The 27,955-nt window shown below is 42.0% G+C and overlaps 1 protein-coding gene across 1 annotated transcript; it reads left to right on the top strand.

Moving 5' to 3' along the window:
* The first annotated feature begins 59 nt into the window (after window positions 1-59).
* mybpc1 (myosin binding protein C1) lies at window positions 60-27,955 on the top strand. The gene is made up of 31 exons (XM_071535472.1): window positions 60-191; window positions 4,481-4,507; window positions 5,775-5,846; window positions 8,317-8,364; window positions 9,354-9,395; window positions 10,024-10,065; window positions 10,994-11,104; window positions 11,464-11,612; window positions 11,691-11,808; window positions 11,934-11,985; window positions 12,719-12,775; window positions 15,667-15,830; window positions 16,005-16,137; window positions 18,098-18,222; window positions 18,409-18,514; window positions 19,229-19,395; window positions 19,493-19,658; window positions 19,926-20,032; window positions 20,142-20,278; window positions 21,037-21,196; window positions 21,306-21,410; window positions 21,497-21,685; window positions 22,308-22,442; window positions 22,634-22,801; window positions 23,003-23,091; window positions 23,181-23,376; window positions 23,823-23,962; window positions 24,048-24,207; window positions 24,964-25,100; window positions 25,674-25,860; window positions 27,764-27,955. The coding sequence occupies exons 1-31, from the start codon at window positions 170-172 to the stop codon at window positions 27,859-27,861; spliced, it is 3,609 nt and encodes a 1,202-aa protein (XP_071391573.1). The 5' UTR covers window positions 60-169; the 3' UTR covers window positions 27,862-27,955.

The raw sequence follows: 27,955 nt of genomic DNA, 5'->3' as shown, positions 1-27,955 counted from the left end.
GTCTGAGGGTCCCAGAGGTTTTTTTCTGCTAGTGTCCCGTCTTCATCTCTCTCCCTCCTGGACTGAGGGCTCCCACGCCTTACCTGGCCTCCCATACAGTCGCGCTGCTCTGAAGGTACCTACCCGCACCTTTTGATTCCTTGACGCTTTTCTTGGGACCCGGCTCAAGATGCCAGAGCCCACAAAGAAAGGTAGGAGCGCCAGTGTTGTCCTCACTGAGGATGGGACTAGCATGCTGCCTCTAGCAATACCATCACAGCATGTAACAGCCACAGTGTAACCCAATTGTAACCCAGAATTGATAAGGGACCCAAAGGAAACTTGTTGTGCCTGAAGAATGCTGCACAGCATGTTTTAGATAATTTGATGGCAAATGATGCTGAAGTTTAATAAACTTAACAGGAATCGGAATTTTCTTTTCTTTTCTATGAATGGCTCACTGCATTGTAATATTGTAATATTTCCAAATACTGCACTGTGTTTTCATTTGGCTGTTTGTTTTTGATTGATGAGATTGAGGAGAGCAGAGTCAGTTGTTACATGTTCAAGGGAGCTCTTTCACAATATAATAAGTCAGCCAGCTTGTTCATAGGAATTCTGAAAGTGACTTTGACAATGGTTTTGTATTACTGATGCATGCATGTTTCTAACATGCTGAGGGCAAGAGAAGATTTGAGGTTTATGAACAGATACTATTGTTGCCGCGGCTGGCATGCTGGATTCTTCTGGATGAGCCCACCGGAGAAAGACATGATGATGAAGCGCACTGGAGGAATGTTGATGAGTGCTGCTGCTTGGAGCTGGACACAAGCAAAGACCCCTGAAGGATGATGCAATTTGGATGAACTGTGCAAGGGTCGTGCCTTATGAGGATAAATAATACAGCATGTCCCGGTTGGGGTGTCTTCCTGGCGACTGATGGAAGTCTAGCAAGAATGGCCAGTTTGTTATTTTGGCAACTGGAGCCAAATGGGACCCCTCAGACCCGCCCCCCATAATTCAAGTCCATATTCAACCACACACAGTATCTAAACCCATCCCCTGCCCCGCCCTCACTTTGGATCTTTTCTCCTCAATGTAACGTCAGTCATCTGTAGCATCATGTCCATCAACATTCCCTTTTAATCCACTCTTGTCTGTCATTACGATATGGTATTACACCCCCCCCTCCATTAGTTCAGCTCTTTGGGGGCTTGCTGAAGACCCAGACATGCCCATGTAGAGGAAATGGAACATTTTGTTCGGCACTTGGACACCTTCCTGATGGGAGCCGATACAAGATTTTTAATAAACCCTTTATCCTCCAGTGGACCATTGATCTGTCTGTAGCAATTCCTCACCCATCAGGCATGGCATGCACATACACACTAACACACACTCCTCCCTCTGAACACAAACATTGAGGTTGATTATCTGGGTGGACTCTCCCCTGACTCCGGACAAGGGGGATTACATGATGGAATGGGAGGGATTTCCAAGATTGCTTTCATGGAAGTTATTTTGATGGCATTAATAAATTCAGGGAGATGACAAGCAGTTCTATCTACCTTTGGCAGCTTCAAACGGCCAACTGCAAGCTCTAAAACCCCAGCCATTCCTCACTGTTCAGATTTTAGTCCAGTCTATTGTTGGGCTGTACTGCTATGCTATTAGCGGCCGATAAAGTGTATTGTCTTGATGTCAACCAGGAGTTTGTGATAGCCAGAGGAAGCTTAGGCACTGAGGTGATGTGACTTCAGTACCAAAGGGGTTTTGTACAGCTCAACCTCTATCATTAAACACTTTCGTAGATTGTGTTTTATTAGTATAGTGCAGATGCCCCCACAGAGTGTTCATCCACTGTCATAAACATCCATGATCCCCCTCGGAGACAAAGCTGTGGGTAAAGGGAGGCAGCAGATTCCAGTCTGCTACAAACACCATCCATAAATAGCTGCCTGTGTCCAGAAGAGCAGATAAATGAGCGTAGAAAAGTATTGTTCTTTAAATGAGTCTGAACAGCTGAAGAGGAGGTGGCCCTTGTTGTTTTAGACACCCTTTAAAAAGTCAGACGAGAGATGACCGACTGGCTGAGTCGCCCATGGATCTCTTGGGACTGGGATTCTTGTCCCTGGAATAGTTCAGAATGAGCACACTTTTAATCCCTATCCCTTGTTCCCCCATCTCTCTCCAACCCCAACCCTCCGTCATCCCCCCACTCCCCCTATCCCCACCCCCTTGTGCCATACACCAAAACAGACATCTCTCTTCCACTGTCCGTCCTGGATGAAGCGCTCAGAGGTCAACCACCTAGCCAACAAACCTCTGACCCAAGGCCCAGAAGCCTTCCAGTACAGTCCGCCGCTCCCCGCTGTGGCTGCCCTCACTCAAAGTCTTGGGTTTCAGTTGTAGAGAAGCCCATGTCATCAACTCACAATATTTACTATCACTGAGTTCCATCACTCTCCCCCGGCCCTGTCTTTGGACACTGTTGCCGTGTGTTACAGAATACCACTCCATAAATCAATCCATGGGTAAGCAGCAGGGGGGAAGCCTGTCAACGGCTAATTGTCACCCAACCACAGCACCCTGCTACATCCAGCCACCTTCAGTCTCTTACCAGTTCCTTGTTAAGGCCTTTGCCTAACCAGAGTTCTTAGAAACAAGGGGTTGTCAGTGACCTGCTCAAAGACTTTCTTCAGTACACTGCTGATGCAATGCCATAGTCAAGTAAAGAATCACAGCAAGGGCAAGCACAGTATCATTCATGTAGGCTCATCTTTATTAAAGCAATAGAGGTCTATATTAGGAGAATGAAGCTGCCGGCAGTTTGGCTCATGCTGGAGCCTGTATGAGCCCTTCTGTCTACACGCCAGCAGGGGCAACAGCTGAAAATACCTGCAGCCCAGTCAGCTGCACTGGGAGCCCTCGGAGGTAAAACAATACCTTTCTCCACACTCATTATCTCTATGGTGATGAGACAGAGAGAGAGTGAGTCTCATTCTCGGGTGCGTGATGTGACCCTCCAGGATTGTGGCACAGTGGCCAACAACACGTTGCTTTGCAGTGAGGTGTGAGTATGTCTAATTTTGACAAGGAATGTTCAGAGGGAATCATTACAAAGTGGAAGGATATCAGAAGTTGAGGAGCTATAGGAGAGAATGGAGTTGGGGTGCAGGCTATTATAAATGAAATGGTGCACAGTCAATGGACATACATGGAGTTAGGGTTGCAGTATTCATAGACTGGCTACAAAGAGCTAGAGGTGAGGGACTCTCTATGGAAGGGAGAAAGGATTGCATTTCCCTAAAGGCAAAAATGCAAAAAGAAGAGCCTCAAGTCTCGGGCCACGGAACTTTGGAGACGATTGGAAGGGTAATGTCCATCATTCCTCAGGGGCATTAGCAAAGACTCATTGCAGCTGGCACAGGGCACACTGGCATCCCTGAAGAATTCACAGCCTGCCGTGAAGGTGTTCGTCACGGTGTGGAGTGTGGAGCCTGACAGGCTGGAACATGTGAGGGCCACAGAGCTGTCTAGTGTCGTCACCACCAAATACGTCCCACTAATCCCTCTACCCACCTCTTTCTTTCCAATCCCTTTCTTCTCCCACATGCTAACCCCCAAGTAAATGATTGACTGAAGCATTGCCATTGGATGAAGGTCTGCTTTACTTCATGACTCAACCTGAGCCAGAGACACAGATATATGATATGCTATTTTTTTGGGGCTTTGAGATGTAATCCCTTAAGAGACCCAAACCTCTCCCCATGTCTTTATTCATGTTTTCTGTATTCTGTTTCGCTGGCATAATCTATTATCAATGTGCTTGGGCCTTACAAGTTGGCTAATGTGACGATTGAGAACAATTCCTGTTTATCTAGTGGGGTTAATAAGAAAGTACTGATTTATATCAGAAGTTAAGCTGTTCAAACCAATCTGAGGAAGAACAGTGAAAGAGAAGGCTGCTCCAGATGTTGCACAATTGACGCTTGTCTGACGCTCCCATGAGAACTAAACAATCTCCCATATGGCACTGTGCTCCACTAACCCAGTAACAACAAGGTTAATTTCTTAACCCTGTCATTGCATGCCAATGGCTGTATGGATGCTTTGATCTGCTGAGGCCCAGTATTAAGGCCTGGTATAGGTTTAGAATATAGTATCCAAATATGTTTCTGCTGCTGCCCCCCACCATTGGTTTCATCAGTCTAGGCAATGCAAAGTTCAAACAAATGGTGTGTCATAGGTGCCTCCATCATAATCAGTTAAGACTGCATGGTGTCTAAACATGAGGAGCCAGTCGTCCGACACAAAGATGATATGGCTCAGGGATGAATGAATATCAATAGAATAAGTCAATGTGCACAAACAAAAACAAATTTGGGTGATTATGCTGATTGCATCAAACTTAACATTTGGAGTGACAGACTGGTTGTTTTGATCTAAGAGTTCTAGATGTCCAATTTAACATTGATTTCTTTTATTTTTCTTTCTCTAGATGAGACGCCAAACGGCCAGCCAGAAGGTGAGTGGACAGTGATGGACATCTAATCTTCTTCTGTCTCCTCATAGTCGACGATGCTATGGTTACACACTGTATGCACAAGAATAGACATACTATCCTCAATATTTGATGATATCCAGTGGTAAGTTAAGGTTATACTGGACTGGGTAGTCGCAATAATGAAGGAAGGGCACATGAATGGGAAACCAAGTCATGCACTTTGGGAAAAGGATACCTCTGGGCCTCAAGGCGGAATCATGGAACACCGACCATTCTTTGCATTTAGGTATATAGGCACATGGGAGTACTGAGGCTGTATACACATGTAATATGACCATCACAGCCCTGAACTTGGCGTGAATGTGCAAACACAGCCGCATAAGAGTGTAAATGTGGAGCCAATAGTCGGCAGCAGCGATGTGCTGCTGTGGTTCAGAGTGATGACCAAGCGGTCAGCATCTCTGGCATTCTGCTGGCCGGCCAGCTGATCCCTGTCTGTTGATTCAGCTGACACCCCTGCCCTCCCATGTGACCAAGGTGCTGGCATGCAATTGGCTGTCTGCCGACGCCAGGGTTTGACCTTGGAGCGGCAGCATCTTGGGGCTCCAGCACGGTCAGGGGGAGAGCTCAGCCTTTTCAGGTCCATCTAAAAATGTCCCTGGGAAGCCTTCGGATGATTTGCTGTATGAAGACCTAATATTTCCTCAAAAGTACAGTGAAAATATTGTGCAATCAGGATTCATCATGGTGTTACTAGTCCTACAACAGTAGCGTGGAATAATGATACTGGCAGATGATCTACAGCGTCATTAGATGTGGTAGTTAATTAACAACACAAGGATGAATTGGGAGTACATCGTGGTCCCATTTTAACCCAGTGTGTTTATTAATGCATTTCTTAATATGTTTATTAATTTACATTTCAACTATGAACCTAAATTACATTTGCAAAAACCCCCACTTTTTGCATATTAACAGCACATCTTCTCAATGTTTGAGTTTGAATAGGCCTACAACAGGTTATTCCTGTGTCTCTCTGTGTTTTATTGACTGTGAGAATGGTCTGGAGAAAGATGCCATACTGGGATAAAGTGTGTATGCCTGCATATAGGCAGGTGGGTGGGTGTGTGTGTGTGTGTGTGTGTGTGTGTGTGAGTATGGATTTGTGTGTGTTTGTGTGTGCAGGTGCGAGTGTATGTGTTTGTATGTGAGAAGCATTGCAGATGCTGAAGCTTTGTGCTATAAAAAGCAGCTGTTCCATCCACTACTATATTTGTCACATGCTCAGAAAGTGTTGCCCCAGACAGTAATGGTGCCCCGCCCCTACCTGAGATTTCCCTGGAGGTTTCTCCACCCCCAGGTGGGTAACCCTGCCCTAACTAACCCCTCCCCCCTTTCCACATCTCCCCTTCACTCTTCCCCAGATTGTTCTTTTGCACATCACTCTCACATCACGTGTTTGTTTTGTGTGTGCCATCACTGTTCTTGACTTAATTTACTCTGAGAGGCCTGCAACTGCACTTTCCTTGTGTAGGTATGATTGCTCAACACACAGCAGATTCACACAAAAGTTAATTAGGTTAGCCATAAGTAAGCCACCCCACTGACTGTGCACATGCCCACACGCCCGCACTGCTCTGCCCTAAATGCATGTGTGCACTTGCCTTGTTGCTTGGTGCTGTCACTAACTCAGGCTGTGGCTTTCTTCCTATTTGTGTGACTGTATGACATACTGAGTCATCACACAGGAGGTACAGTGGGATTGGGGAAGTTGGGTTTTACTGACTTTGGGCAAAGACCCGCTGTCTAAATTTCGAATGGTACATGTAGTCATGTCATCTCATATAAATGTAGTTGGTAAAACCCTGCCTCCATGATCTCCCTACAGTATAGATATGCTTTGACCAGATAGGTCTTCCATTGAGTACCAGATCACCAGAAACCATTAGAATACCACTATTAAGCCTTATTAACTGATTATATTTCATGGTCTTTGGATAACTTTTTTTAAATTAAGCATCCTTTTCCCTTATTTTCACTTATTGGGCCTATCTACCTGGTCATTAGCTATTTATACTCACCTCATATGAGCAAGCAGTGTCTTGCAAGGCTGCCAGTGTTTGTGCTCGAGGCTTGCTGCTCCAGCCTGGCGCTATGTCTGCTGTACAGAGGCGGTAGCAGAGGGGAAAGAGCCAATAGAGACTGATGAGAAGAAACCAGAGCCCACAGAGCCTGAGCCGTTACAGGCTGTGGTGGCTAAGGAGCCAAGCCCCATAGAGAATGGCTGTAACCAACCACAGCCTAGTGGGGTTGGGGAGAAAGAGCAAGCAGAATCTGGGAACTCTACTATAAAGGAAGAGGGCCCTTGCTCTCCCCCACCGGCCGGTAAGTACTCCTCGAACAATCAGTCTCCAGTCTCTTACAGTCATAGTGCATGTTTCACACCTCAGGGAAAGAGCTCTTCCACTCAAATGCTACTGAAACAAGCCATGAAAATACAACTAGTTAAGCATTTAACATAGCCCAGCAGCATGGCAAAACTGCCTTATTTTTTAATTTTTTTTAATCTTATATCAGATATAAGTGACACCCTCAATAATGGAAAGGTCCCTGTCTTTTTGAATCAGGATTCCTTTTGGAAGGAAGCTGCTCAGTAGACTTCCTTAGCTGCTAAGACCAAATGCTATGGACTTCATTCACTCTCACTGATTGGAGCCATGCATTGATTTATCCTTTGCTTTTCAGTGTTCTCTTCCAACAGGGCTTTTATAGCATGCACACTGCAAACTTCAAATAAATAATAACAAAAATGATACTTGCAATTATACTGTAAGTTTTCTGCTAGGACACATTACAATATTTCCAGTTACCTGTTGTTGTGTGAGTTTTAATATGTGTAAAGAAATTGATAAAAGACTGAAATGGCAAACTGAAGGTGATGCACAGTTTGTGTGAAAGGTGAGTCAGCACCCTCATCTCCTCTGTAGACTTTATTCTGTTATGCAGTAACAATACAAGCTAGCTTGTAAACAGACACATATACACACACACACACACACACACACACATACACACACACACACACACACACGCACACACACACATACACACTCACACACACGCACATGCACTATAATATACAAACAGTATTGACATAACATATAACATATACTGACATAACATATTGACTTTAACAGTTTTCACACATCAATTTTGTTTACTTGGTATCCATAATATAAGTTTGTTGAATTGAGTTGAAATGAATTGATTTTGCTCTCTCTGGGTAAACAGTAACTTACATAATTGTCTGGAAGCAGAGAGCAGATACAGCTCAGGTGAAAACTTTTTTGAAGTTTCACAGGGTTTAGAGCTTTCCTTGGCTCGGTCACATGCATTTATTGTGAAAATGTTTCGCAGCTGCTGCTTGAAGGCTGATTTTTATGGTACTCCTCCTCTCACAAGTGTGTGTGAGAGTGTGTGTATGTGTGGTGCTGGAGAGCTTGTGCTTTTACGGCAGCTTGAGAAGCTTGCGGCGTTGAGCTCAAAGCCTTGATCTTACACATAAGTGTGATCTCACACCATTTCATCTCTTAGACATAGTTAGGATCTCATAGGGCAATAAGCCAGTCATGTGAACTGTTGGCTGAGAGTTTGGTCTCATTCATGTCAAAGAGCTGCATGTCATGTTCCATTCAAAGTCTTGTCTTGTCTCGCATGTCTGATCTTATGGCCTTGTTGGCCTGCCAGTCTTGTGTCTTGTTGGCCTGCCAGTGATGGACTTGGAGCTTTTTGATAGGTGGGTCTATTTGTCAATGACACCTTTATTGCAGATGATGATGATGCTGCAGCCCGTAGCCCATCCCCAACACCCCCACCAGGTTGGTACCCATAACAACCCATCCCTTACTACTTCCTTATTATTTCCTCTTCACCGCTTTCCACCTCGTGAGGACGGTTGCCATGGCGCATTCACTTTAAGTCAGGCTCACATCTGCTCCCAGCACCCCCGAAGTGCTTTGGAATTTGGGGAAGAACGAAGACATAACATACTCTAAAGTTGCATCACATAGTATTTTTTTTTCTGACAATAAGGCGAAGGCAGAGAAGTACTCTCTAATTTGTAACATCTCAAATGGATGATAATTTACGCTACAGAATGTTTCAGTCAAATCTGAAAATATTGTGATGTATGTCTGTGCGCTGACATACATGCAGTAAATGTGTGATGTCTCTGTGCAAAATGACAGAAATGTCACAGCATAATTCCTACAAGCACATTAACCTTTATCTCAAGTAAAGGTATGGATGTGACAATTACATCTCACATGCATACATTATATGCGCAAGATAAATACATGGATGTTCATCATGTATATGCATATATTATGTATATATGGAAATTTTATACATGCATTTGTAATACTTTATTACATGTAATATCTTTTTAGACCATATTAAAAGGGAATACCCCTGAATTTTAGCTTTTAAATATGTTATTTCTGTGAGCCAGGACAGTTTGGTATGTATTAGTGAACACTCAAACATTGAATGATTGTCCAAAGCCAGAATCCCATTCATTGTCTATGGAGCAGCTCCGTGCTTCACATCAGAAATTGTTCATGTTGACAAATACATATCGAACTGTCCTCGGCCAAGAGAATAACATAGAATTGAGTGGTATTCCCCTTTAAAGTCAATATGCTACACGTTTTTCTCTTTTGTTAAATGATCTTGTTTTTATTTTCATTTCACTTTCTGCGATTTATCTCAGAGCTTGTCTCTCCAGTCAGTTGCAATATTCTTCAAACTATCTAAAATAGTTGAGTTTATCCTCATTAATATCAATGATACTGTGCTTTTTTCACAGAGGATGCCAATTCACTCAAGAAACTCTCTATTGAGCTGCCTAGTAAGATCTCTTTGTTAATTTTACCACCGTTTCAGTACCTCTGACCAAACTGGTAGCCTTCTCTAAATCAGAATGTCCCACTGTCTGGATGTAGGAAACATGTTGGACACATGTTTATTTCTAGATGCTTTGGTGTGTTTGGAAGTTCGTTTTACAACAGAAGAAAGTGAAGATGTTCAAAATTTCCTTGCTAACAGATTAACATACCCATTAACGCAGTGATTTAAAAAGGAGACTTTGAGGGTGTTATGTGGTGTAATATTTTTTGTCTTCCATACACATAAATCTATATTTATGTGAATACATTTGGAATTCTGATCATAATGCAACCATGTCTAAACTTAGGATTGCTAATTGCATTTGCGCATTCAAGCAGCAATCAATATTCATAGGTGGATTTACAAATGTATATAGTTGGAAATCGAATAATGGAGCATAAATGTATATATCAGTGAAAAACCGAGAGACAGAACCAGGCCTTTGATTCAGAATTCCTCGGGCAATGCTTGCTATTAGACAAGTCTTTAACTGCTTGCTGGTCCTAATTTTTTTGTGTGTGCTTGCTTCAGTGGACTTTACAGTACTATTTCTTATAATATGCTGTAAATTTCTCTCTGTCTTTGTTCAGATGATAGCGTCCCTGTGCCAGCCATGGGGAGAAAAGACTCAGGTAATAACATCTGACAATGATAGTCAAAAGAAAGTGGAATCTCGTCAATTTTTTCATATACTGTACAAGGAATTTCGAGCCAAAGCCAATTTTCAAGTCAAATCAGGACGTCGCTCCACCAGTTTCCTTTTTTCCCGCATAGCTGGTCAAATAGAACAGGTTCATTTTGCCAGAGACTGTGTTGTGCTATATGAAAAAGATTGGTTTCCTGAAACGTCATAGTGCACTGCTTGCAGGATACTATGCAGCTTTTGGAAATTCTCATCTTTTTCATTTGCCATGGGAAAATGGATAAGAAAAAATTATAGTTTCACATTTTACAGTGGGCAGCATTTAGCATTTCAAGTTCAGCCCGAGAAAAAAAAAATAGTTCATACGAATTTGCATAAAACATCAAGAGAGGTTTCGTGTAAAGGATCAACGTAGGTCCAGAGTTCCTTTGGAACATCTACCAGATCTGGAGTATAACAGCTATATGGCAAAGGTGTGATTCATCAAACTCAGACCGCTGGGATCAGAAAGAAGACTGGAACGTGGAAAGAAAATGAAGAATTCACAAACCCAACCATTTTTCCCCTCCTATATGTTTTTGCTGAAAATGATGTTCCCTTGTTGCTTCTCGTGGAAATGAGATGTTGTATGTCCTGTGTTCCATATTGTCTGTTCCATGCTTTCCATGTTGCAAAGAGCTTAAATTCTGCTGGATGTATGGGATGTGATGCTTGAGAAGTGGGAAAATATGTGAAATTGTGTGTTCCTTGGTCTTTCTGTCTGCCTTTGTCTCTCTCCTCTGGTAAGATTAATACTAATAAAAAGTGAAAGGTGGGTATTTGAATTCCTGAACTGTATTGCTTTATTATTCTTGGGCGATGACAATGGAGGACTCTGTGTCACGGTGTGTGTGTGTGTGTGTCTCTTAACTAATCAGTGTGGTCTCTGGGAGAGGGCCAGGCCCCAGAGGACCTGGACAAGCCCATTGACACCCCGCCTCTGTCCACCCTGCTGATAGAGAAACCACAAAGCGGCTCCGTCGCTGTGGGTGAGTGACGGTGCCACAATGAAGAGTTGGGTAAACAGTACAAGAGGGGAAATCTTGTTGATAATATGTGTGTGGGGGTGGGGGCAGGTACAAAGCGCCTGCTGCAGTCATTCTCTTTCTGATAAATTTAAGCCCATTAATTGTTCAAAAATCTGTGATGGTATTATTGGTTTTCCACAAAGGAAAAGTAATGTAGTAGGTGTATATTTTGACATGGAAAATTAGCTAACAAGGTGAAAAACAATTTTTTCCTTTCATTGTGACTATAATGGCTTATAGATAGATGTGATGTGGCAGCAGAATGCACTGCTGGTCGTCAATCTGACTATTGGTCATACTGTATTTTCTGTCGGTCCAAGGTGCGGACATCAGCTTTATTGCCAAGGTGGAGGCCAAAGATCTTCTACGCAAACCCACTATTAAGTGGTTTAAAGGAAAATGGATGGACCTGGCCAGCAAGACAGGGAAGCACTTACAGCTGAAAGAGACCTTTGACCGATTCACCAAGGTACACCTCCTCTAATCCAGTATCCTCTTACATGCCAATGGTGCTGTTTTACTAATTCCCATGTACCACTCCCGGCAGATTCACACATTTGAGATGCACATCATCAAGGCCAAAGACAACTATGCTGGAAATTACAGGTGTGAAGTCACCTACAAGGACAAGTTTGACAGCTGTTCCTTTGACTTGGAAATTAAAGGTTTGTCAGTTATAAGCATTATAGTGCTATGTATTCATCTTAATACATTGAAAAAGACAAGAAAAGCACAAAGCATAGATGAGTATAAAACATGTATACTGTGTTTTGCTGTTTCTGTCTTACAGAAACTGAACAGGGCTCACAGAATATTGATATTCGATCAGCTTTCAAAAGAAGGTAATGAAAGGAGCGCAACACAACTACAACACATACTGATATTGTGATGGAGTCAACTACAAGTCAGCAACAGTATTCATCAGTATTACTTTTTAAGTAAATTGAACATCACACAAAAATATATTAAACTCTGGCCTATGTTTCAAAGGTGCAATATAAGTTTATTGGATTCATTTGATTCAGGATAGGATTCCTGACAATTTGTTAATACTAATCCTGAAGAAAACAACAAGGACCATCATATTCCATGAGGAAAACAATTAAATGTTTCACCGTCAAATAATATTACTCTATGACATATCTGTGTGAAACAATGGTTGTGCAAATGTCATTAACCTTTTTTAAAGGTAATTACAAATCAACCAGCCAACTGAATGTGTTTTATCTGACCAAAGGCCAACACTTGCATTTTAAATCTCCCTCCCAACAATGTGTCTGAAAAGCAACGCAAAGCATCCCGGTCCATTATCACAAAGTTGCTGCTCAGTAATGTTGCTTCAACATTGCAGAAACATTGTGGCAATATTGTCTGGGAAGGCTCTTGATGCTTCTTACACAAACCAAAGAAGCGAAGGGTTTTGTGTAAGCTCCAATCGTGAGTTAGCTCGGAGCTAACGCACCGATTGAACTCAGAGCCTCTGCTTTGTGTTGTTCTTTCAGCATTGTTTCTCTAGTGCCTGTAACTGTTTCTTTTCTGAATAAATCTTTATTAATCTCTTCTTGTTAACAACAGCAGTGAAGGACAAGACGATGCAGGGGAGCTTGACTTTAGTGGTCTCCTTAAACATAGGTGAGAATCACCCCTAAGTGGACGGTTTCTTTTCGTTTTCATTACTTTTTAAGCCCTTACAGTATCTAGATGTGTTTCTTTCTTCTTTCTTTTTTGTGATTTTTTGTGAATTTGATATGCTGCACTAGCAACCATCATTCACTCTTTTTCTTTTCCAAATTCACCATTCACTAGTATATTGTGTGCATTACAACATATCCATGTATGGCAACATATTGCTGTTAAAATAAAAGGTGATACATATGCTATACCAAAAGAAAAACGGTGGTGACTCTGAAAACACACCATGATACATATTGTAGATGGAGTGATATGATACAGTGCAAAGTATTATTTCAATCCTCACAGACTGAGCTGTATTTTTGAGGTTTCATTTTTCTTCTATTTTTCTTGGTCAAACAAGATTCTGTTTTTAACGTAGAAGTGTGAGTTCAAATTGAGCTAGGCAGTGACACTGTTCACTGACATTAAATTCCACATTTATTTTGGGCTTGTCTCTTCTTCTTCCCTACATATTCAGAAATCAAAGGTTAGTAGAGAGAATACCATAGGTATTAAAACGATTAGACCTTACTGCGGGTAAGTACTGTAATCCTGTAGAGTCCCCAGCATGAAATGTAGCTCTAGGAATTGGACAAGCAAGAGTGTTGGCCTACTGTAGTATGGTAACACTTCATTTGAAGGCAGCATTCTTAAATGCTCCGTCAGCAATCAGAAATGATGGAAATGGGCTTTGCATTGTAAACCCTCTGTAGCTGCCGGCTGGATGACCGCTCTTCATCAAGCAGTGATGTTGAATGCCGCGTTTATGAGGCAAAGTGCACCATTTTGGATTGTTAATGATGTGCTGGTGGATCATCATAAATGATGCTGTGAAATAGTGTTACCGCTACATTGTCGTTTTATTTCAAATTAGAAATATAAGGCAAATACCACAATGTTTATTTCAGCCTTCTTGATAATTGCCTGAAAATAAACAGATGAGAAATACATATAAAGAATGGAATAATATTTCATGCTATTCACCTCCAACCTTTCGGACATTTGGGAAAATGTCTATGAAAGAAAGGACTGACTGAATGTTCTTTATTTAGCCGACTAATGGGTCTACTCATGTCCAGGGCAACGTGCTTATTAACTCGGATCTCACAGATCTAACATCTCCTATGGACACCTTGATCATCTAACAGAGCATCTCTGAAGTGATGACTCAAACAAACAAACAAACAAACAAACAAACACACAAACAAAGGGATGGGCCAGTTCATAGGAGCAATATAATGAAAGATATGTCCTCATCAAAATGTCTTTGTAGAAGGTTTCCCTTTTATCCCTGCATGCTGCATTTCAACAAATTATTTCACCAAATCTCAGATATCATTACAATCTATTGAATTATACTGCATTTAGTCCTGAAAGAAATCAAAACATACTCCTATATTGATCTGTGTGTGTCTGCCAGTGTGTTCCATTAATCCTACAATAGCCTACTGATAAAATCATTACTTATTTTGTTTCATCTCCAAAATCTTATAACAATATCCAAACTAAAAGAACCCAACCCTGGTCAAAATCCCTCCTTAAGATGTAATCAACTCCTCTTTAATATTTCCCCTCCATCCACTGATACAGACTACAAACCTGAAACAAGGTAGTCAAAGGATTGCAAAGCTGGGGACATTGTAAAATAAAGTTCCTGACATAAACCAAGTTTTATAATTATAGCACAAGCCCACCACGAGGTATAAGCCATTATGTGGTAGGTCATGTCCTTGTGCACCAACCAAAGCCAAACTTTAAATTTTTGATTAATGATTAGCCTTCGATCCTGTGGACCAAATGTCACTGACCAGATTAAGAGATGCAAATTTCTGACATTTGTGGCTGTCTTTATTAGTCAATTTTAAAATGTTTTTGCAGACATGCTTCTTTACCTGTAGTCAACATATGTACCAAGCAGGGGGATCAATTCAATAAATTGTAAAGTATGGTAAGTCCCTGCATCTAATCTAATTTGCCACCAAAACTTCAACTACAACATTTTTGGGGACCATTGGAGTAATGAATGATGATGATGATGATGATGTCAAGATCTTATGTTGTGGTCAATGTGGCAAATTATTAGATGTAGTAAATTATTTGATATAGGTCACCAACTATCTTGAACAGATATACACACAGTATTGCTCTTGAATGCTCTCCTTATGTGAATTTTTTTTAAAAATACATGGCTTCCAAGTAAATTTCTGGCCATTCTTCTCATGGTACCAAGTTTCACGATGATTAGCCCAACTGTCGAGGAGTTATAGCCTATTGTATGGCACACTTCACTAAGGAGTCTGATTTTTGTTCCGTGGGTCTATCTTGAACAATTATAAAGATATCTTGGTGGAAACATATAAGAAAAAAAAAGATAGGACGAACCCAACTCAACTTTGCAGCAGAACTCTTAGGGCATCAGCGAGCACCCTTGTCGCACACCCCTTCTATGTTCATAGTGCTGCTACCCCGTCACTTTTAACATTTGACTCCAGGGTCAAAGCACAGGTAGGCAGCTCACCATGCCCATCCCTTTGTGTGACATGTCCTGAGGAACTCTCCAGGGGGCAATAGCTTATGTTAGCATGAGAGGTTGAGACAAAGAAGGGCAGGAGCAAAACAAAAGCGACAGATTATCACCCTGAAGAAGAATTATTGTAAAGTTTTGTGTCTCTGAGAAACAAAACCACACATATAACCTCTAGTTATATAAGTAGCTGTCCCAGTTGGATCATCCTCCATCCTACAGGTTAGCCTCCCCTCCCCGTAATGAGCAGTTCCTCAGGACACGTTGCAAACACCAGCCCATGACTACTGTCCTCACACCGTCCCCTCATATCCGGCACCACCAGGGAGCCCAAACAGGAGGAGGTTCCAGAGGTGGACGTGTGGGAGATCCTGAAAACGGCCCGGCCTGATGAGTACGAGAAGATTGCCTTTACCTACGGCATCACAGATCTGAGGGGCCTGCTGAGGAGGCTGAAGAAGACCAAGAAAGAGGAGAAGAAGAGCGAAGGTAAATCAATGTTAACCAAATTATGGATACTCTGAAAAATATCTGTCCTCCTATGGCAGAGCTGTGTTTTAGCAACAGCCTCTCTGTGGTGAATATCGGCTTTGATGTTTGGTTATAGGGGAACCTTGATCTTGAAAAGGAGCATCCTGATCATCTGTGTCCTTCTTTTCAAAGCTTTTGCAAAGAAGCTGGAACCAGCGTATCAGGTGGATAAAGGAGGAAAGATCCGCTTAGTGGTGGATCTGGCCGACCCCACGGTTGAACTGAAATGGTACAAGAACGGACAGGAAATCAGGCCCAGTCCAAAGTATGTAAAAACATTTTCTTCATGTCTCAGTGTATCTTTCTGTGTCCTCTCCCCTTCAACACTGCACAAATGAAAAGCATTTTGGAGATTTTTCATAAAATGAATTTCATTTGTGGTTTTGGCATTCTTTACCAGTCTTCTGGTATTGTGTGTTTTATTTTGACACACCTCTAAAAAACAATGGTTCACATGTTTTATGCCACACACAGATTCATTCACTGTTTTCTGCATCATTCATTCACTCACTCATTTATTCACTCACTGACTGACTTGCTCGCTAATTCTCTTAAGCACACAGAGTACCACACAGGCCCACACTTTTATAAATAACCCTCATATATAAACTCTTTTCTACAGACCAACAATGGCTTAGTAAGACAGTATTTCCATTGTAGAGGGCCTGCTTTGACCTCACATGACCTCCACAATCTCACACAGCTCTCTTTATCACATGCTGCACTGTGAACCATTGCCAACTGATGCCCAGTGAACAAATAATGTTCTCTCTGCTCCAGTGTGGCTCTGATCAGTTTCCACACCATCTCACCAACATATAAAGAACATTATGTGTTCACAGGGCTATACACGGCCTCAAGCTTCATTTGGGTGGAAATGCAGCAGATGATGTCAACTGTTGTCTTTTGCTATTAACTACTTGTCCTTCTCTGTACAGGAAAAAGGTGGTACCTCCTTCACAGGTCTTTAACTAAGTCTGGCTTTGAAACAGTTAAATGCTACTGTATATCACATAGTAAATGTTGGATACATTTACTAGTGTATCATTCCAGTTTAAATGCTGCAAACTTGCCTGACTGGAATTATTTTAGCAATTATTTAGTGAGGGAAGCCAATCAAGGCCAAGTCCAGTTGTGATTCGTTAACTGGAGTTAGTCCAAAACTTCCTGTAAAAAAGGATGGATTTTTGAAATTAACTACTCAAACAAAATCAAATTTTAACAATGTCTTCTTTAAAACTCTGTCATCATATGTGTGTATAAATAGGGAAAATTTGAAATCCAATAATAGGGCCCCTTTCAAACAGCTTCATTTGCATTCTGCAACATATACATTTATACCAGAATAAGGCAATGATTTATGAAGAAAACCAGAACCTACTGTGTTCTATGCTGTCTAATGTTTATACAACTCTAGAATAGATTTTACCATGATTACACACCTATAGTATTAAAAACAAGAGAAACACTATACTTAGCCTTAAATCACCTGCACTTGCAGTTCAAAGCCATGCAAAGTTAAAGCCATCTGGGAGGTTATTGCTGTTTTCTGGCTTTGGACTCCGGTGGCATATTTTCCAGGATTCCCTGTTCCAAAGACTTCACTATAATATCTCTCTCTCTCAATCGTCCTCGTTGTTGTAACACTATTGGCAACTACATACCCCTCCAGGCATGATGTCTCTCTGTCTTTGGTCTTGTTTTTGTCTGTCTATCTGTCATGTCATGCCATGGTGCTCCTTCCTGTCTGCTATAATCACTTCCTGCACACTTCCTGTGCTCCGGCCCCATTCTGGCTCCACTGCTGACCTTAAGTCAAAGGAAGTAAGTCCATCCGTCCCCTTGATTTCCCTTCTCCATGTCACAGAGTTTTGGTGTGACCCCACCCATCCCCTCCTCTAGTCTGACCTCTATGTTTGTGCAGTGTCAACACAAACTTGATGCATGTTGGGATTGGTTTTTGAAAGATGTTGCATTTCTTTATCAATGTTTTATCAACACATTTACTGTTTAGAAATGTTTGATCTAAGAAAATATTATTTGAGTTTATTGGTGTTATTAGCCAGCAAATATTTCTTTCACCAAAAATATTCCTTTCTTTAACTTAATATCTTAGAATAATCACCATTTCCATTTGTAGACTATATTGACTTTATACTCAGGATCATACATAGCTACAATTTGTATAGGTGACCAGTGATATAATTAGTGGGTTTCCTGCCTAGGTATATTTTTGAGCACAAGGGCACACAAAGGATTATGGTCATCAATAACTGCAGCATGAACGATGATGCAGCCTACGCCGTAGCTGCGGGAGAGGAGAAGTGCACCACAGAGCTGTTTGTCAAAGGTATCTTGATTGATTGTTCACTTTATATAATTGCTACTGCCTTGCATGTACAGATGTGACACCCAGGCCACATGCAGGGGATCTGTTAGTGTGCCAATCAGTCAACACATCTGTTGCTTGTTGTGAGGAAAGCAATACATAAACAGACAGTCCCTCTTTAATTTATTTAATGTCCCTTGTCTGCAGAGTTACCAGTGAAGATAGTCAAAGGTATTGAGCCTGTGAAGACCACGGTCAATGAGAGGATTGAGTTGGAGTGCGAGGTGTCAGAGGAAGGCGCTCAAGTGAAATGGTAAGACTATAAGAGGTACATTTATTTAAAGGTGCTATGTGTAGCATTTTAACATCAAGAAATCATTACCTCATTCATTTTGAGACATTAGCATAATTTCCATCAACAATTGAGGCCATCATCGAGAAGATTGGCAGCTTCTACCGGCCTCTACATGTCATGTTACATTGTGAGCCACCAGGTTGTATTTGGTGGGAAATCTGCTGGATTGATTTACGGCACAAAACGGGAAGCGCAAACAGAACTAAAGCTTTCAGAGTTTCTGGCAATGGCAGATGGTGGAAGGAGTGAAAGGCCGATGGAAAAATCACTTCCAACATGTTGATCCTCTTCAGTATAGTGAAAGAGAAAACAAACGCATGCAGAGCAACAAGTAGCAACATCTTCTTTGTGACAGTATTATGGTGGGGTTTATGGAAAATATGGTCTTAATTTAGAGAAATACCAGCACTAACAATACCATTGAGATAGAAGCTACCAATCATCTCAACCATGGTCTCATTTGTTTCCTGTGATTATACCAAGGTATCACAGTCAATTTCACAATTATATATTGATGTTTAATAATGCTACATGTAGTACCTTCAAGTTGTGTGTTGCTTATTTGCATGTGGATTGTGTGTGTGTGTGTGTGTGTGTGTGTGTGTGTGTGTTTGAGGATGTACACAACATTGAATACTGAATACTGAACGTTCCTGATCCTCTCTCCTTCAGGATGAAGAATGGCGTTGAGGTTCCTACAGGAGTGCGCTCCAGATACCGAGTTAAGACTGAGGGAACCAAACACTTCCTAGTCATTGATGACGCTTCCAAGGAAGACACTGGGACGTACTCCCTCATGGCCACTGGTGGCACATCTGAGGCTCACATACAGGTTGACTGTATGTAGCATCTCGCCCTTTTTCATAGTTTTCTCACTTGCTTTTCAAAGGAATCACTATTAATCATTTACTGTATTCTATTCTCACACTCTTTTAGTGAAACCACTGAAGATCTACCAGGACCTGCAGAATGTAACGGTGATGTTGGGTCAGCCCCTCAAGATGCACTGTGAGATCTACCCAGGCAACGTCCCAGGTCGCTGGTACAGGAATGGACAGCTGATCCAGCCCAATGACCGTATCAACATCTTGCATAGAAACAAGTACGTCCTCTCTGGGCTTTCTCTGAAATCACCCCCAGCGTTATCTATGGAATCGTTGCAGCCCAATAGGTTATTGCTGCAATATTGCATGAAAAATACACTTTAAGCATCTCTGGTTTGGGTCACTCAAAAGGATTCCACAAATAGCTTGATTTATTTTCATGTAAACCTAGCAAAATATTTTTGTTTTGTTTTGTATACTGATTAATCAATCTCTGTTCCACTAACCAACTTCACACAACTACTAACGTCCTCTTGCTTTTTCAGGAACCACCGACTTGAAATCGAGACCACCTCCCTTCATGATGCAGGAGATTACACTTTTGTACCTGAGGGTTACTCACAGAGCCTCTCTGCCAAAATTCATATCATTGGTACAGAAGCTATCTTTCAGTTGATAGTTTTTCACATCTCAACATTGTGTTTTAAAAAAAAAAGAAATGTAACATGATATTTATCGTGATTTGATTTAATTTCCTGCAGACCCGCCAAGGGTGCACTTGGACAGCTTGAACTTCCCAGACAACACAATGACAATTGTGGCAGGAAACAAACTTCGCTTGGAAATCCCCATCAGTGGAGAACCAGCACCCAGGGTGGTGTGGATGAAGGGAGAAAGGGTGAGTGGTCTATTAATCAACATTTTTTTTTAGATTCCATCAGTTGATCACCATGGCTCTGATTTTTCTTAAAGCAATATTCCACTTAGTTTTAACATGGGTGTTATTTGGCACTTGACCACCATGAAAACCATAATATAAACTACTCACCAAGATCGGATGCAGCTGGGATGACTTTGTAGCGTTCAAATTTTTACTTCCCATCATTTGAATGAGGCCACAAAAATAGCCTGAAAACTGACATTTAACATGTTTGTGAACAGATTCAACAACACATCGCACTTTTAAGACAATAAAGCAGTCCTGGGTCCTTCATTATTTTGCATTTCCATTCTTGGTTAACACAAAAATTAGTATTTAAAAATAAAAGTAGATCCGGTCTCCCAAACAGGAACTATCTCTCCTAAATGGTATTCCTCCGCTATGTTCTTTTCTGTCAATAAAAATGCTATTCAGCGAAATTATGTTCTAAAACGTTGGACCCACAATCAATTGAAAATCACAGTAGTGGGATCTGTTGTTGAATCTGTTCATGAACGCGTTAAATGTAAGTTTTCAGGCTATTTTTGTGGCCTCTTTCAAATGAATGGGAAGTAAAAATCCGAATGCTACAAACTCGTCCAGCTGCATCCGATCTTGGTGATTAGTTTATATTCTGGTTTTCATGGCGTTCAAGTGCCAAATAACCCCCATGTTAAAACTAAGTGGAATGTTGCTTTAAAGCCATGTATGTAATTTTCTCTGTCTTTCTCTCTCAGGTCATTCTTGAGACTGGGCATCGTGTCCATGCTGAAACGTATGGCGACCAGACCAGCCTGACCATTGAAGTGACAGAGAGGGAAGACACAGGGAACTACAAGATAGTCCTGCAGAATGAGGCTGGTGAGGCCACAGCCAGCGTCAGGATCAAGGTTGTAGGTAAGAGGCAACATGACAAATACTTCAATCAAGAGACCATGGCGTGAATTATTCACATTTCCATTCGTCTCTAGAATCATTAACATTCCTGTCCTTGTGTTGTCTGCAGACATCCCAGACCCTCCAGATGCTCCCTTGGTCCCAGTGGTGGGCGGCGATTGGTGCTCTATGACATGGGACCCCCCACACTATGATGGGGGTTCACCAATATTAGGTAAACATTGCATATTTGCTTATCACAGTAGATTACATTGGTGTGTGCTGGTGATTAATGATTATCTTTCTGAATGTCCTCTAAAGGCTACTTTGTCGAGAGAAAAAAGAAGCAAAGTTCTAGGTGGATGAGGCTGAACTTTGACCTGATCAAAGAAACAACATTCGAACCCAAGAAGATGATTGAGGGAGTGCCATATGAAGTGCGGATCTTTGCGGTCAATGCCATCGGTGTGTCCAAACCCAGCGAGCCATCCAAAGCCTTTATTCCCCTCGGTGAGTAGCCCTAATGTCTCCTTGAATGTCCACTGGCCTTTGAACTGTAACTGTTACTGCCAATGATGTGTCCAGGAAAACATTACACCCTTACATAAGACAACACGCAGTTTATCCAGCAACCGTTTCATAATAATGGACGAAATTTCAAAGTGTGGGCCTGTTATAGCGTCTGCATGTGTGATCTGCCCTTGGTACCCCGGTGGTGCAGCTGTTCCTCCCCATACCCCACTATCCCAAGCATTCTGGCTGTGACCTCCACTGGACACGCAGGAGCTTTAGAGGATATTAAATATGTCTTTATAATGGCTGCCAAATCATCTCCGGATTAGAGGTTTAGGAGATCAGGCCTGTCAGAGGGTTCAATAGGAGTTAAATATGATTCAGAATATAAGAATAGACGACAAGAGCGGGGTCTAATGTGATCTTACAGGGAGATTGATAGCATACCAGCCAGGGAGAGAGGCGCCTTGCTCACATGTTTATGACTTGCTAAAACGGCTTTACGTTTTACATGATCAAGGACCTGCTTTCCTATCTCTTTCATATTCACTGTTGGAAAACAAATGAAGGAATGGTGGGTATGACCCTTGTGATCTCTCCAATCTTCATCTCCACTCAGCTGTGACCAGTGAGCCCACCATGCTGGTTGTGGATGATGTCACTGACACCACGGTGACCATGAAGTGGCGTCCTCCCGACACCATTGGAGCTGCTGGTCTGGATGGATACTTGGTGGAGTACTGCATAGAAGGAAGTGAGACAACCTCGACTGACGTATCTCCTAAGCCATGTTTCCCATGCTCATGACCCACAAAACCAAATTAGGAGCATAAATAGACAGAATTAGAAAATTCAACAGAATAGTACTTGGTGAATGCTGTTTGTCCACTATACAAATTGTTTTTCCAACTGAACCTCATATTCAGATGTGCTGTTTCCCCACAGCTGATGACTGGATTGCAGCCAATGACCAGCTGACAGAGAAGACCAAGTACACCATCACTGGGCTCCCCCCAGAGTCGAAAATCTTAGTCCGAGTCAGGGCCATCAATGCTGCCGGGCCCAGCGCTCCACGGACCCTTCAGCACTCTATCCTTGTGAAAGAGGTTATTGGTGAGCTCTGAAAACACCATACTGCTCTTGAGAAGTTTCTACTCTGTTCTCTAGTACAGCCTCTGTAACACGGCTTGGAAGTGGTGTGTTTTGGAGGAAAAGGTTGAAAAGAACATCAGTTTTGACATCAAATATATCTGTAGAGGACAGGCCAAAGAATCATTCCCTTATCACACACCTTCTGCTCTGTCCCCTCTACAGAACCACCCAAGATCCGCATCCCCCGACACCTGAAGCAGACATACACTCGCAGAGTTGGAGAAGCAGTCAACCTTGTGGTACCATTTTTGGTAAAGGCATCTCCCAAATCAAGCACCCAAGATGTGCACAATAGCTCTGCACTGATTATTGAGCTCATGCCTCTGTGTGTGATGTCTAGGGCAAGCCCAGGCCGAAGGTGAGCTGGCTGAAGGAGGGGAAGCCCATAGAGCCCACGCATGTCAGCATCCGCAACACAGACTGTGACAGCATCATCTTCATCCGTAAAGCAGAACGCAGCCACTCTGGGAAGTATGAGATGAGCGTGCAGGTGGAAAACCACAAGGACACAGCCATAATCGATATTCAGATCGTAGGTGAGTGAAGGCATCCTGTTCTTATTGATAGCCTCAAATTAGTAAACAATGACAATGATAGTACTACTGCTACTATTAGTACTACTACAACTACTACTACTGCTATTGCTATTGCTATTATCATAATTATTATTACTGCTACTACAACTACTACTGCTGCTACTATCATAACTATTATTTTTGATACAACTAGCCTAGTATTACTATTACTATGACTACTACTACCAATAATAATAATCATCATCATAATGTAATCATAATCATAAGCTTTGTTAATAAAATATCTTGAAAGCAGAGTTAAGGTAAGGTATCTGACATTACATTATTTTTCACATTGAAGTCTACCTGTAGACCACAGAAAATGCTCAAATTACCAGTTACAGTGATTACTTAATTTATTGCTCAGGACCAAACTGTTTGTAAATCATCCTTTAATTGATTGTCAGACCTACCTGGGCCTCCTCAGTCTGTGACCATTGAGGAGGTATGGGGAGGAAATGTGGCTCTAGACTGGAGCCCTCCAAAAGACAACGGCAACGCCCCAATATCAGGCTACACCATTCAGAAAGCAGACAAGAAGACCATGGTAGGAGATCAGTGACCATATAAGAAATATATGTCTATGTGGTATCTACCTCACAGGTTTTGACTGTGCCTGATCTGCATTACAGGAATGGTACACATGCATTGAGCACTACCATCGCACATGCATCACCATCACAGAGCTGGTGGTGGGGAACGAGTATTTCTTCAGGATCTACTCAGAGAACATGTGCGGCCTGAGCGAATGTGCCACTCAAACCAAGGACAGTGCGCTCATTGTCAAAGAAGGTATGTGCTGTGGCAGTAAATAGTTTAATATGAGCAGGTGAAAGTGTGTGTCTGTGGTGTGTGTGTGTGTGTGTGGGGGATGGGGGGATGATGGAGAAAGCAGTGTTCTTGCTAAACCATCCATGTGCTGTGGATGCATAGCTTCCTGTTTTTCTCAGCCTATGCATTGTATTTCTTTGATTTAACCACTGTTTTGCACTTTGGGGAACATAAGTCATATGCTCCCTGACGTCAAGGTACAGTCTGAATACTAATAAAACTCTGATGAGGGTAAACTCTCCAAGCTCTTGGAGCAAAGGTAAACTCTCAAGAATAATGAGTAAAGCTGACATATACTAATAATCTTAACATTGGATCAACTCACATAGGAAAGATCTTTTGTGTCATCATTTTTTTCTGTTAAAGCTTATATGAAATGCAGAAAAGTTGTAATTATTGTTTATTTTTTGAGTATTTTTTTCACATTCTGAAATGAATATATATATTATATGAAAGGTACTGTCAGTGATGTTTTCCACCCTAATGTGAACCCTAATGTGAGCCTGTCATATGTAACAGGGGGTTGGGTTGCAGCCAGTACTTGACAAATGCGGTAGCAGATATGACTGACAGCCCCTTAAACGATGGTGTCACTGTGTCGGCCGATGATAAATAAAAAAACACTGTCTTTCCCTCACCACATAGGGAAATCCCCCCATGATACAGCTCAGCGCCAGTATCATGCACAACCCCATTCCTTTACCCTTCCATCCACAGGCATGCAGCTGAAAACACCTGAGTACATGGATCATGACTTCAAAGAAGCGCCAAAGTTTACGCAGCCACTGATCAACACTTTTGCAATCGCTGGCTACAATGCTACTCTCAACTGTAGTGTTCGTGCCAACCCAAGGGTAGGTGGCAGAACCAGGTAAACACAGTGTGCACAGACTATGCATCATACTCAGGTAAACATACAGGTTGATCATGTTTTAGAGCGTTGACGCTCCTCCCATTGTATAGAAACACCAAACAAAAAGACACCAAACTCAAAGACATTATTGCATCAGCTTTTCATAAGCAATGAATCCCAGTGTGAAAAGCTGAAAGTATTTACTCAGTACAGCCCAATCCAAATTCAAGGTCATATCAGGCCACTTTAGCTCTATGCCCCTACTGTCTGCTGCAGTTTATTTATGGCTTAACACCATCATGCTGCTGCCTGTGGGCTGGCTGTCTTCAGGGCAAGCTATTCATTTTCCTGTAGGAGTTAGAATTTGCAATCAACAGCCCCATTGTCCCTCGAAGATGGGTAAACACTGAGGCTATTGCTTCATCTTCTCATGATCCACAAGCCAATAAATTCAAACTCTCTGAAATCAATCCATTGAGAATTCAGTATCTCAGATTGTATATGACAATTCTGCGGTGATTTGATGACTATTTTTCTCTTGAGAACTGTCTAATGTTGCTGTGTCTGACTCCAGCCCAAAGTGATCTGGATGAAGAATAAGATAGCCATCATTGACGACCCACGCTACCGCATGTTTAGCAACCAAGGAGTGTGCACTCTGGAGATCAGGAAGCCTAACCCCTATGACGGGGGCCTTTACAGCTGCAAGGCCATCAACGACCTGGGAGAGGCCCAGGTGGAATGCAAGCTGGAGGTCAAAGGTCAGTGTGGACAAGGAAGTGACCTCTGTGTGCCTCGCTAGGAATCCGTCTGGATCTGGGTCTGGTTTCCCAAAGGTTTCCTAGTATTTCTTATTGCTGAATCATACTCACATTTCTGCTGAAATTGTTCTACTTTAAGGAATTTTGCTTGTTTACATAAAAAGCCATAAAGCCATAAAGCATTTATGGTCACAATCATCACTCTCTTGTGGCTGTTAATGAGATTTCTGTAAAGAGGCAAAGGCTACAAGCACTTTGGGAAACCAGGCCCGGTGGATACTGTAGGGTAATGCTTGAGTTGTATGTTGCAGTACCCCAAAGGGATGACCATATAGGCGTTGGACATGTAAGTATCTGGGCACCGTTTTTAAAATACATATATTTAGTATGATATGTTAATATGACATAATAATCCATTCATTTGTGTGCAGTCCACATAATATCTGATGACATTTGTTCACCACCAAAACCTGTAGAGGTTTGGCCCCTAAATTCTACTGATTGTGTTCGCTTCTCACACAACTCTATCCAATCCATCCACTCATCTTGTTCATCATCACAATACACCAACTCAACACATAGGCTGTCATCGGTCACTAGGCATAACATATAGAGCTGTTGATGTTTCTGTGTTGGGTGAATTATTTAATGGCTCCATCTTAAACTGTTTTCCAACTCCACAGATTCCAACGTCTCCTTTTGCTACGTGGTTAACTCCTCATATAAAAGAGTTCAGTAATAACTCAACAGTATTCCCTGGTACACACATATAACTCCATGTAAACATTTTGTTAACCCCTCTTCTCTTCTCTCTCCCCCAGTCCAAACTCAGGAATTGTGAATGTATGTTCTCATACAAGGTAAGCTTTCATATGGTTTTGGCATATGAAGCTTATGTCATTTCATTATGCATCTTTCAATGGCCCATAACCTTGCTTCTCTCAGTAGTGGGACTGTAGCACCTTTTTTTGCCCACGCCAAGCGGTCTGAAAGCAGTTACCCAGGGAAAGAATACGTGAAATCGGGCGTTGCATGTATTAATGTAAAGGATTTGCATGATAGCTAGCTTGGCATCTGAATTTTATCCAAAACCTTTATTCAAATTCATTCCCTGAACACCCTAGCTGGCTGACTCTAACATCCATATTCTAAACACTTAAACTGATTGTTGTAGTGGTTGGTGTGAACTGACTGTGTGACCTATGGCACCCTGATAACAAAGGCTGTTTCTCATGTAACTTGTGCCACACACAAGGTGAGTAAGAAAGACAGTTTTGCAGATAGTCTGACCTTTATCTAGAATCAAGAGCAACATATGGAGAACATGGAGACCAAGTCTGACCCTATGTAGACATGATGTCTGTTTCTCCAGGGCGCTGTTCAATAGATTCATGACTTAAGCAGACCAAGCTAACAGTTGCTATTTTCTAAGTTTGGTTTGTAATGAATTGATTTGTACTGTATTTATGACAGGAGATATAATAACAAGTATCATTGTATTGCCTGTTGTGTTTGACTAAAGACAGTCTGCTTCACTGATCTGGAATTTTGCACAGATCTTGGACATGCATCGTATTTCTCGGTCCATGGAATCCACCATGTCTTTGCTCCTAGTTCTGCAAGCGTGAGCAGATGTAGACTTTACAAACTGAGTTGTGCATCTTGTACATGACTCTCCGCTCCTCTCGAGTGTTGTATACTCCTGGTCTATCTGTTTGTTTTGCTCATGGCCGCGTGTGCTCACCTATTGGCTGACATCTCGAAACCCTGTTGCTCTTCAGACTTTCTCCCCTCCTCCTCCTCCTCCTCTTCCTCCTCCTCCTCTTTATCTTTCTATTTTTCACTCTCGACACCCATCTGTCCATCCCAGCAACGACATGCATGTCTCTCCTCTGTCCCCCAGGAGGGTTCACCTTCTATGAACTCATGCAACGTGGAGTGCCCCTACACCTGATTGATAAGTACATGAACGAGTCGAAGACTGTCGAGCCGGAGAAGTAAATTGGACAGAGTGCAACAAGACACCTTGGCTTTTCCAGACAACTGCCGCCGCTAGTGATCCTCTTCTCTCACCTGGGGTCAGCGGCCTGAAGGA

The sequence above is a fragment of the Centroberyx affinis genome, unplaced genomic scaffold (genome assembly GCF_046629955.1).
Source record: "Centroberyx affinis isolate AG114_WGS23_722 - 3 ecotype Tasmania unplaced genomic scaffold, CSIRO-AGI_Caff_v1 ptg002712l_1, whole genome shotgun sequence".
In the NCBI taxonomy this organism is placed as follows: Eukaryota; Metazoa; Chordata; class Actinopteri; order Beryciformes; family Berycidae; genus Centroberyx; species Centroberyx affinis.
Note: the sequence above shows the minus strand (reverse complement) of the source record. Positions and strands in the feature narration are given on the sequence as shown.

What these genes read in the sequence shown, in the direction of transcription:
- mybpc1 (XM_071535472.1), top strand. Translation starts at nt 170, where the DNA reads ATGCCAGAGCCCACAAAGAAAG. An exon ending in AGTGGTCTCCTTAAACATAG is followed by an intron (nt 12,776 to 15,666) that starts GTGAGAATCACC and finishes CGGCACCACCAG; the next exon opens with GGAGCCCAAACAGGAGGAGG. An exon ending in GGAGTACTGCATAGAAGGAA is followed by an intron (nt 22,443 to 22,633) that starts GTGAGACAACCT and finishes GTTTCCCCACAG; the next exon opens with CTGATGACTGGATTGCAGCC.